Below are 12,553 nucleotides of genomic sequence, written 5' to 3' on the forward strand. Positions count from 1 at the left end.
AGATCATATGTAAGATAACAAAGCGTGTCCAGGTGTTCATGTGTCAGCATGTGAGGATCTTGATGAAGATGCGTCTGAACTCCACGTTGAAGGTGGTGTAGATGATGATCATATGTAAGATCATATGCGAGATCATATGTAAGATCATATATAAGATCACATGTAAGATCACATGTAAGATCATATATAAGATCATATATAAGATCACATGTAAGATCACATGTAAGATCATATATAAGATCATATATAAGATCATATGTAAGATAACAAAGCGTGTCCAGGTGTTCATGTGTCAGCATGTGAGGATCTTGATGAAGATGCGTCTGAACTCCACGTTGAAGGTGGTGTAGATGATGATCATATGTAAGATCATATGCGAGATCATATGTAAGATCATATATAAGATCATATGTAAGATCACATGTAAGATCACATGTAAGATCATATATAAGATCATATATAAGATCACATGTAAGATCACATGTAAGATCATATATAAGATCATATATAAGATCACATGTAAGATCATATATAAGATCACATGTAAGATCAAATGTAAGATCATATATAAGATCATGTATAAGATCACATGTAAGATCACATGTAAGATCATATATAAGATCATATGTAAGATCATATGTAAGATAAAGCATGTCCAGGTGTTCATGTGTCAGCATGTGAGGATCTTGATGAAGGCGCGTCTGAACTCCACGTTGAAGGTGGTGTAGATGATGGGGTTGAGGGCGCTGTTGACGTATCCCAGCCAGGTGAAGGCGCTGTAGAGTGCAGGTGAGACGTCACATGACCTGCAGTGTGTGTTGAGGATGTGTGTGACGAAGAAGGGCAGCCAGCAGATGAGAAACACGCCTAATGAAGACAAACATCAATGATGTCATATTATTTGGCAGCAAATACATTCAATGTGTGTCATAGTTGCAGGAAAAAGGTGCCAATTGTGCAGAAATGATGTTACTAGAACAACATAATACAATAACTATAGTCATGTTGTTACTAGAACAACATAATACAATAACTATAGTCATTTTGTTACTAGAACAACATAATACAATAATTATAGTCATTTTGTTACTAGAACAACATAATACAATAACTATAGTCATTTTGTTACTAGAACAACATAATACAATAACTATAGTCATTTTGTTACTAGAACAACATAATACAATAACTATAGTCATTTTGTTACTAGAACAACATAATACAATAACTATAGTCATTTTGTTACTAGAACAACATAATACAATAACTATAGTCATTTTGTTACTAGAACAACATAATACAATAACTATAGTCATTTTGTTACTAGAACAACATAATACAATAACTATAGTCATTTTGTTACTAGAACAACATAATACAATAACTATATTCATTTTGTTACTAGAACAACATAATACAATAACTATAGTCATTTTGTTACTAGAACAACATAATACAATAACTATAGTCATTTTGTTACTAGAACAACATAATACAATAACTATAGTCATTTTGTTACTAGAACAACATAATACAATAACTATAGTCATTTTGTTACTAGAACAACATAATACAATAACTATAGTCATTTTGTTACTAGAACAACATAATACAATAACTATAGTCATTTTGTTACTAGAACAACATAATACAATAACTATAGTCATTTTGTTACTAGAACAACATAATACAATAACTATATTCATTTTGTTACTAGAACAACATAATACAATAACTATAGTCATTTTGTTACTAGAACAACATAATACAATAACTATAGTCATTTTGTTACTAGAACAACATAATACAATAATTATAGTCATTTTGTTACTAGAACAACATAATACAATAACTATAGTCATTTTGTTACTAGAACAACATAATACAATAACTATAGTCATTTTGTTACTAGAACAACATTATACAATAACTATAGACATTTTGTTACTAGAACAACATAATATAATAACTATAGTCATTTTGTTACTAGAACAACATAATACAATAACCATAGTCATTTTGTTACTAGAACAACATAATACAATAACTATAGTCATTTTGTTACTAGAACAACATAATACAATAACTATAGTCATTTTGTTACTAGAACAACATAATACAATAACTATAGTCATTTTGTTACTAGAACAACATAATACAATAACTATAGTCATTTTGTTACTAGAACAACATAATACAATAACTATAGTCATTTTGTTACTAGAACAACATAATACAATAACTATAGTCATTTTGTTACTAGAACAACATAATACAATAACTATAGTCATTTTGTTACTAGAACAACATAATACAATGATTATAGTCATTTTGTTACTAGAACAACATAGTACAATAATTATAGTCATTTTGTTACTAGAACAACATAATACAATAATTATAGTCATTTTGTTACTAGAACAACATAATACAATAACTATAGTCATTTTGTTACTAGAACAACATAATACAATAATTATAGTCATTTTGTTACTAGAACAACATAATACAATAACTATAGTCATTTTGTTACTAGAACAACATAATACAATAATTATAGTCATTTTGTTAGAAGAACAACATAATACAATAACTATAGTCATTTTGTTACTAGAACAACATAATACAATAATTATAGTCATTTTGTTACAAGAACAACATAATACAATAATTATAGTCATTTTGTTACTAGAACAACATAATACAATAATTATAGTCATTTTGTTACTAGAACAACATAATACAATAATTATAGTCATTTTGTTACAAGAACAACATAATACAATAATTATAGTCAGTTTGTTACAAGAACAACATAATACAATAATTATAGTCATTTTGTTACTAGAACAACATAATACAATAATTATAGTCATTTTGTTACAAGAACAACATAATACAATAATTATATTCATTTTGTTACAAGAACAACATAATACAATAATTATAGTCATTTTGTTACAAGAACAACATAATACAATAATTATAGTCATTTTGTTAGAAGAACAACAAAATACAATAATTATAGTCATTTTGTTACTAGAACAACATAATACAACAATTATAGTCATTTTGTTACTAGAACAACATAATACAATAATTATAGTCATTTTGTTACAAGAACAACATAATACAATAATTATAGTCAGTTTGTTACTAGAACATAATACAATAATTATAGTCATTTTGTTACAAGAACATTTTACAATAATTATAGTCAGTTTGTTACTAGAACAACATAATACAATAATTATAGTCATTCTGTTAGAAGAACAACAAAATACAATAATTATAGTCATTTTGTTACTAGAACAACATAATACAATAATTATAGTAATTTTGTTACAAGAACAACATAATACAATAATTATAGTCAGTTTGTTACTAGAACATAATACAATAATTATAGTCATTTTGTTACAAGAACATTTTACAATTATAGTCATTTTGTTACTAGAACAACATAATACAATAATTATAGTCATTTTGTTACTAGAACAACATAATACAATAATTATAGTCATTTTGTTACTAGAACAACATAATACAATAATTATAGTCATTTTAATAATACATGAAGGTAATGTTGCTAATAATAGTAATTATGGTCATGTACATGAATGTTGTCATTCATCAGTTCATTGTCATCTCATTCAATCTATGACAACTGGACTATTTGGTTTGTCTGAGAAGACTTTTATTCTCTCATCCTAGGAGACTAGATCTGACCTGCCTAAGACTACACGTGATCCACCTACATCTAAGACTAAATGCAACCAATCTAAGTCTAAGACTACACATGACCAATCTTGTTACCGCGACAACAATACTCACAGACCAGGATGGATAAATGGTTACCGTGACAACAATACTCACAGACCAGGATGGATAAATGGTTACCGTGACAACAATACTCACAGACCAGGATGGATAAATGGTTACCGTGACAACAATACTCACAGACCAGGATGGATAAATGGTTACCGTGACAACAATACTCACAGACCAGGATGGATAAATGGTTACCGTGACAACAATACTCACAGACCAGGATGGATAAATGGTTACCGTGACAACAATACTCACAGACCAGGATGGATAAATGGTTACCGTGACAACAATACTCACAGACCAGGATGGATAAATGGTTACCGTGACAACAATACTCACAGACCAGGATGGATAAATGGTTACCGTGACAACAATACTCACAGAGCACGATGGATAAGTGGTCACCGTGACAACAATACTCACAGAGCAGGATGGATAAATGGTTACCGTGACAACCATTCTCACAGAACACGATGGATAAATGGTTACCGTGACAACAATACTCACAGAGCACGATGGATAAATGGTTACCGTGACAACCATACTCACAGAGCAGGATGGATAAATGGTTACCGTGACAACAATACTCACAGAGCATGATGGATAAATGGTTACCGTGACAACAATACCCACAGAGCACGACGGATAAATGGTTACCGTGACAACAGTACTCACAGAGCATGATGGATAAGTGGTTACCGTGACACCAATACTCACAGAGCACAATGGATAAATGGTTACCGTGACAACAGTACTCAGAGCAGGATGGATAAGTGGTTACCATGACAACAGTACTCACAGAGCAGGATGGATAAATGGTTACCGTGACAACAATACTCACAGAGCACAATGGATAAATGGTTACCGTGACAACAATACTCACAGAGCAGGATGGATACGTGGTTACCGTGACAACAGTACTCACAGAGCAGGATGGATAAATGGTTACCATGACAACAGTACTCACAGAGCAGGGTGGATAAGTGGTTACCACGACAACAGTACTCACAGACCAGGGTGGATAAATGGTTACCATGACAACAGTACTCACAGAGCAGGATGGATAAATGGTTACCGTGACAACAATACTCACAGAGCAGGATGGATAAGTGGTTACCATGACAACAGTACTCACAGAGCAGGATGGATAAGTGGTTACCGTGACAACAGTACTCACAGAGCAGGATGGATAAGTGGTTACCATGACAACAGTACTCACAGAGCAGGATGGATAAGTGGTTACCGTGACAACAGTACTCACAGAGCAGGATGGATAAGTGGTTACCGTGACAACAGTACTCACAGAGCAGGATGGATAAGTGGTTACCGTGACAACAATACTCACAGAGCAGGATGGATAAGTGGTTACCATGACAACAGTACTCACAGAGCAGGGTGGATAAGTGGTTACCATGACAACAGTACTCACAGAGCAGGATGGATACATGGTTACCATGACAACAGTACTCACAGACCAGGATGGATAAGTGGTTACCGTGACAACAGTACTCACAGAGCAGGATGGATAAGTGGTTACCATGACAGCAGTACTCACAGAGCAGGATGGATAAGTGGTTACCATGACAACAGTACTCACAGAGCAGGATGGATAAGTGGTTACCATGACAACAGTACTCACAGAGCAGGATGGATACATGGTTACCGTGACAACAATACTCACAGAGCAGGATGGATAAGTGGTTACCATGACAACAGTACTCACAGAGCAGGATGGATAAGTGGTTACCATGACAACAGTACTCACAGAGCAGGATGGATAAGTGGTTACCGTGACAACAGTACTCACAGAGCAGGATGGATAAGTGGTTACCGTGACAGCAGTACTCACAGAGCAGGATGGATAAGTGGTTACCATGACAACAGTACTCACAGAGCAGGATGGATAAGTGGTTACCATGACAGCAGTACTCACAGAGCAGGATGGATAAGTGGTTACCGTGACAGCAGTACTCACAGAGCAGGATGGATAAGTGGTTACCGTGACAACAGTACTCACAGAGCAGGATGGATAAGTGGTTACCGTGACAACAGTACTCACAGACCAGGATGGATAAGTGGTTACCGTGACAGCAGTACTCACAGACCAGGATGGATAAGTGGTTACCATGACAACAGTACTCACAGAGCAGGATGGATAAGTGGTTACCATGACAACAGTACTCACAGAGCAGGATGGATAAGTGGTTACCATGACAGCAGTACTCACAGAGCAGGATGGATAAGTGGTTACCATGACAGCAGTACTCACAGAGCAGGATGGATAAGTGGTTACCATGACAGCAGTACTCACAGAGCAGGATGGATAAGTGGTTACCATGACAACAGTACTCACAGAGCAGGATGGATAAGTGGTTACCATGACAACAGTACTCACAGAGCAGGATGGATAAGTGGTTACCATGACAACAGTACTCACAGAGCAGGATGGATAAGTGGTTACCATGACAGCAGTACTCACAGAGCAGGATGGATAAGTGGTTACCATGACAACAGTACTCACAGAGCAGGATGGATAAGTGGTTACCATGACAGCAGTACTCACAGAGCAGGATGGATAAGTGGTTACCATGACAACAGTACTCACAAAGCAGGATGGATAAGTGGTTACCATGACAACAGTACTCACAGAGCAGGATGGATAAGTGGTTACCATGACAACAGTACTCACAGAGCAGGATGGATAAGTGGTTACCATGACAGCAGTACTCACAGAGCAGGATGGATAAGTGGTTACCATGACAACAGTACTCACAGAGCAGGATGGATAAGTGGTTACCATGACAACAGTACTCACAGAGCAGGATGGATAAGTGGTTACCATGACAACAGTACTCACAGAGCAGGATGGATAAGTGGTTACCATGACAACAGTACTCACAGAGCAGGATGGATAAGTGGTTACCATGACAACAGTACTCACAGAGCAGGATGGATAAGTGGTTACCATGACAACAGTACTCACAGAGCAGGATGGATAAGTGGTTACCATGACAACAGTACTCACAGAGCAGGATGGATAAGTGGTTACCATGACAACAGTACTCACAGAGCAGGATGGATAAGTGGTTACCATGACAACAGTACTCACAGAGCAGGATGGATAAGTGGTTACCATGACAACAGTACTCACAGAGCACAATGGCCAGCATCTGCGTGGCCTTCTTCTCCCGTGCATGCATGCTCCTCAATCTGCTGCTGCTGATGTTGGTGCTGCCGAGCGTGGTGAGCGTGCTTCTGCTGGTGATGTCCCTCACCCTGACCGCCTCACCCCGCACCTTGTGGCTCACCTCGGCCATTTGGTGGCCTCGCTCCTGATCCAGGTCCGGCTCGGTGCGGCCGCAGGAAGCGGGGCTGATGCTGCAGTAGTTCTGCGTGGTCACCGGGGGCGGCGCCGAGTTCTCCCCGGGACCCGTCTTTGGCCCTTGGAACCACAGACAGCCTGAGAGAAGGCGGGACTTGGGCGGGGCTAAAGGCTCCACGCACTGCTGGAAACAATAGTATTACTTGAATTACTAGCATATTCATGTATACTGTACACCAACTACTATGTGATAGTACTACTTTGTATATACTTGGAGTATGCACAAATGTTGGATGTTGTAGTATGCATAGTATATACTAGTAGTACTACTATATATATAGTAGTAGTGTATGATAAGTACTAGTATATAGATGTATGATGTAGTAATAGTATTTAGTATACAGTAGCGGTATATACTGTAGGTATGTAGCATGTCACAGTCAAATATGGTGTAGAGCAGTAGAATATAGGTAAGTAAGATGTAGTAGTATAATGTATATAGTATATAGGTATGTACTGTGAGATTTAATAGCATTATGTATAATATAGTAGTAGTATGTAGGTATGTACTGTAAGATGTAGTAGGAGTATATAGTAGTAGTGTGTAGGTATGTACTGTAATATGTAGTAGTAGTATATAGTAGTAGTGTGTAGGTATGTACTGTAATATGTAGTAGGAGTATATAGTAGTAGTATGTAGGTATGTACTGTAGTAGTAGTATGTAGGTATGAACTGTAGTAGTAGTATGTAGTAGTACTATATAGTAGTATGTACTGTAAGATGAAGTTTTAGTATACAGTAGTATTTACTGTAAGATGTAATAGTAGTAGTAGTATGTAGCAGTAGTATATATATATATAGTATATAGTAGTATGTAACATAAGATGTAGTAATGGTATGTAGTAGTAGTATATAGTAGTATGTGCAGTAAGATGAAGTAGTAGTAAGTAGTAGTAATATATATAGTAGTATGTACTAAAAGATGTAGTAGTAGTATGTAGAAGTAATATATAGTAATATGTACTGTAAAATGTAGTAGTAGTATGTAGTAGTAATATATATTAGTATGTACTGTAAGATGTAAGATGTCCTGACATACACATGACATTATTTATCTACATTATTATTATTATAATTAATAATGTACATTGTTACTGTCCTGACATACACATGACATTATTTATCTACATTATTGTTATTATTATAATTATTAATGTATATTGTTACTGTCCTGACAGACAGATGACATTATTTATCTACATTATTATTATTATTATTATTAATTAATAATGTACATTGTTTTTGTCCTGACATACACATGACATTATTTTTTTACATTATTATTATTATTGATAATGTACATTGTTACTGTCCTGACATACACATGACATTATTTATCTACATTATTATAATTAATAATGTACATTGTTACTGTCCTGACATACACATGACATTATTTATCTACATTATTGTTATTATTATAATTATTCATGTATATTGTTACTGTCCTGACAGACAGATGACATTATTTATCTACATTATTATTATTATTATTATTAATTAATAATGTACATTGTTTTTGTCCTGACATACACATGACATTATTTATCTACATTATTGTTATTATTATAATTATTAATGTATATTGTTACTGTCCTGACAGACAGATGACATTATTTATTTACATTATTATTATTATTATTAATTAATTAATAATGTACATTGTTTTTGTCCTGACATACACATGACATTATTTTTTTACATTATTATTATTATTGATAATGTACATTGTTACTGTCCTGACATACACATGCCATTATTTATCTACATTATTATAATTAATAATGTACATTGTTACTGTCCTGACATACACATGACATTATTTATCTACATTATTGTTATTATTATAATTATTAATGTATATTGTTACCGTCCTGACAGACAGATGACATTATTTATCTACATTATTATTATTATTATTATTAATTAATCATGTACATTGTTTTTGTCCTGACATACACATGACATTATTTTTTTTACATTATTATTATTATTGACAATGTACATTGTTACTGTCCTGACATACACATGACATTATTTATCTACATTATTATAATTAATAATGTACATTGTTACTGTCCTGACATACACATGACATTATTTATCTACATTATTGTTATTATTATAATTATTAATGTATATTGTTACTGTCCTGACAGACAGATGACATTATTTATCTACATTATTATTATTATTATTATTAATTAATAATGTACATTGTTTTTGTCCTGACATACACATGACATTATTTTTTTACATTATTATTATTATTATTGATAATGTACATTGTTACTGTCCTGACATACACATGACATTATTTATCTACATTATTATAATTAATAATGTACATTGTTACTGTCCTGACATACACATGACATTATTTATCCACATTATTGTTATTATTATAATTATTAATGTATATTGTTACTGTCCTGACAGACAGATGACATTATTCATCCACATTATTATTATTATTATTATTAATTAATAATGTACATTGTTTTTGTCCTGACATACACATGACATTATTTATCTACATTATTGTTATTATTATAATTATTAATGTATATTGTTACTGTCCTGACAGACAGATGACATTATTTATCTACATTATTATTATTATTATTATTAATTAATAATGTACATTGTTTTTGTCCTGACATACACATGACATTATTTTTTTACATTATTATTATTATTGATAATGTACATTTTGGGGGGCTCGCTGTGGAGTTTACAGCGAGAGAGAGAGAGAGCGAGCGAGGGAGGGAGAGAGAGAGCGAGAGCACGTGCGGTCTCGTAGAAAAGCAGCAAAATGTTTCTCTGCTTGCATCACACAAGTGACGTCAATGTTCTGCCCTCGAGAGCCATATACCACACCATGATTGGTAGATTCCTTGTAGCCCGGAAGAGTTAGGGCTACAAGGGATTCTGGGTATTTGTTGTGTTGTGTTTATGTCGTGTTACGTGTGGATGTTCTCCCAAAATGTGTTTGTCATTCTTGTTTGGTGTGGGTTCACATTGTGGTGCATATTTGTAACATTTATAACGTTTTTTTTATACGGCCACCCTCAGTGTAACATGTGTGGCTGTTGACTAAGTATGCATTTGCAGGCACATTGTGAGTATGGAGAAAAAGTGGACGCAAAACCTCCTGCCCTCAATACTGTTGCCTCAGTATTGTTGACTTAATATTGATGTCCTCAGTAATGTTGACGGGTGAAAATCGGGGGGTTGGCAAGAATGCTTCAGCTCATACAAAACTCGCGGGCCGCACTAACATTAGACCAGGGGTCACCAACCTTTTTGGAACCAAGCGCTACTTCTTGGGTAGTGATTAATGCGAAGGGCTACCAGTTTGATACACACTTCAATAAATTGCCAGAAATAGCCAATTTGCTCAATTTACCTTTAACTCTATGTTATTATTAATAATTAATGATATTTACACTTAATTGAACGGTTTAAAAGAGGAGAAAACACGAAACAAGTGACAACTACATTTTTAAACATAGTTTATCTTCAATTTCGACTCTTTAAAATTCAAAATTTGACCGAAAAAAAAAAGAAGAGAAAAACTAGCTAATTCGAATCTTTTTGAAAAAATTAAAAAAATAATTTATGGAACATCATTAGTAATTTTTCCTGATTAAGATTATTTTTAGAATTTTGATGACATGTTTTAAATAGGTTAAAATCCAATCTGCACTTTGTTAGAATATATAACAAATTGGACCATGCTATATTTCTAACAAAGACAAATCATTATTTCTTCTAGATTTTCAAGAACAAAAATTTTAAAAGAAATTCAAAAGACTTTGAAATAAGATTCAAATTTGATTCTACAGATTTTTTAGATTTGCCAGAATATTTTTTTAAAATTTTAATCATAATAAGTTTGAAGAAATATTTCACAAATATTCTTCGTCGAAAAAACAGACGCTAAAATTAAGAATTAAATTAAAATGTATTTATTATTCTTTACAATAAAAAAAAATAAATTTACTTGAACATTGATTTAAATTGTCAGGAAAGAAGAGGAAGGAATTTAAAAGGTAAAAAGGTATATGTGTTCAAAAATGCTCAAATCATTTTTAAGGTTGTATTTTTTCTCTAAAATTGTCTTTCTGAAAGTTATAAGAAGCAAAGTAAAAAAATTAATGAATTTATTTAAACAAGTGAAGACCAAGTCTTTAAAATATTTTCTTGGATTTTCAAATTCTATTTGAGTTTTGTCTCTCTTAGAATTAAAAATGTCGGGCAAAGCGAGACCAGCTAGCTAGTAAATAAATACAATTTTAAAAATCGAGGCAGCTCACTGGTAAGTGCTGCTATTTGAGCTATTTTTAGAACAGGCCAGCGGGCTACTCATCTGGTTTAATGCAGGGTGACCCCTGCATTAAACGTTCATATTAAGGTGCGGGCCGCACAATGACGTCTCGCGGGTCGCAATTGGCCCGCGGGCCGCATGTTTGAGACCCCTGATCTACATTATTATTATTGATTACACATGTACATTGTTGCATTGTTTACAGAGTCGGCATGTACAATAAAAATAATGTAAATATTACCACTTTAATCTTGATAGGAGACAAATCCTGTTTGGTTTTGGCCGTTTCCTCTTGAAGACATGTCTCCTGATACACCACACACACACACACACACACACACACACACACACACACACACACACACACACACACACTTCTTATGAAATCATCTTCTGACGTCATCCATAATCATTTTTGTTTTAAAGCTTGGTGCATAAAATATATCTTTTCACACCTTAAGGCCAAAGTGTGCATCATATTATGAAGATCATTTTACACTTTAATGCATGGAAAAATGACACAAGAAAGTGACACACACACACACACACATATATATATATATATATATATATATATATATATACATTGATTTGATTAATATATATGTGCATATATACATGTATACATACATACATACAGTACATTCATACGTACATACATACTATATATATATATATATATACAGTATATATATATATATATGTATATATATATATATATATATATATATATATATATATATATATATACATACATTCCATTGGCAGCAAAACAGGCCCACAGCATAATACTACCACCACCATGCTTGACGGTAGGCATGGTGCTCCTGGGATTAAAGGCCTCACCTTTTCTCCTCCAAACATATTGCTGGGTATTGTGGCCAAACAGCTCCATTTTTGTTTCATCTGACATCACATGGACAAAGATAAGACCTTCTGGAGGAAAGTTCTGTGGTCAGATGAAACAAAAAGTAGTGTAGTGTAGACCTAGAACAGCGCACAGTAGAGT

The 12,553-nt window shown here is 33.6% G+C and overlaps 1 protein-coding gene across 1 annotated transcript in view; it reads right to left on the reverse strand.

Moving 5' to 3' along the window:
* Nucleotides 1-670: 670 nt before the first annotated feature.
* The window catches only part of drd3 (dopamine receptor D3), a 31,183-nt gene continuing 19,300 nt past the window's right edge, over nucleotides 671-12,553 (reverse strand). The window contains exons 5-7 of the mRNA XM_062027634.1: nucleotides 11,786-11,851; nucleotides 6,983-7,334; nucleotides 671-867 (exon numbers count right to left, since the gene is read on the reverse strand). Of these exons, the coding sequence (XP_061883618.1) occupies nucleotides 671-867; nucleotides 6,983-7,334; nucleotides 11,786-11,851 (615 nt within the window). The remainder of the gene's footprint in view (nucleotides 868-6,982; nucleotides 7,335-11,785; nucleotides 11,852-12,553) is intronic.

This window comes from Entelurus aequoreus, linkage group LG19 (genome assembly GCF_033978785.1).
Source record: "Entelurus aequoreus isolate RoL-2023_Sb linkage group LG19, RoL_Eaeq_v1.1, whole genome shotgun sequence".
NCBI lineage: Eukaryota > Metazoa > Chordata > Actinopteri > Syngnathiformes > Syngnathidae > Entelurus > Entelurus aequoreus.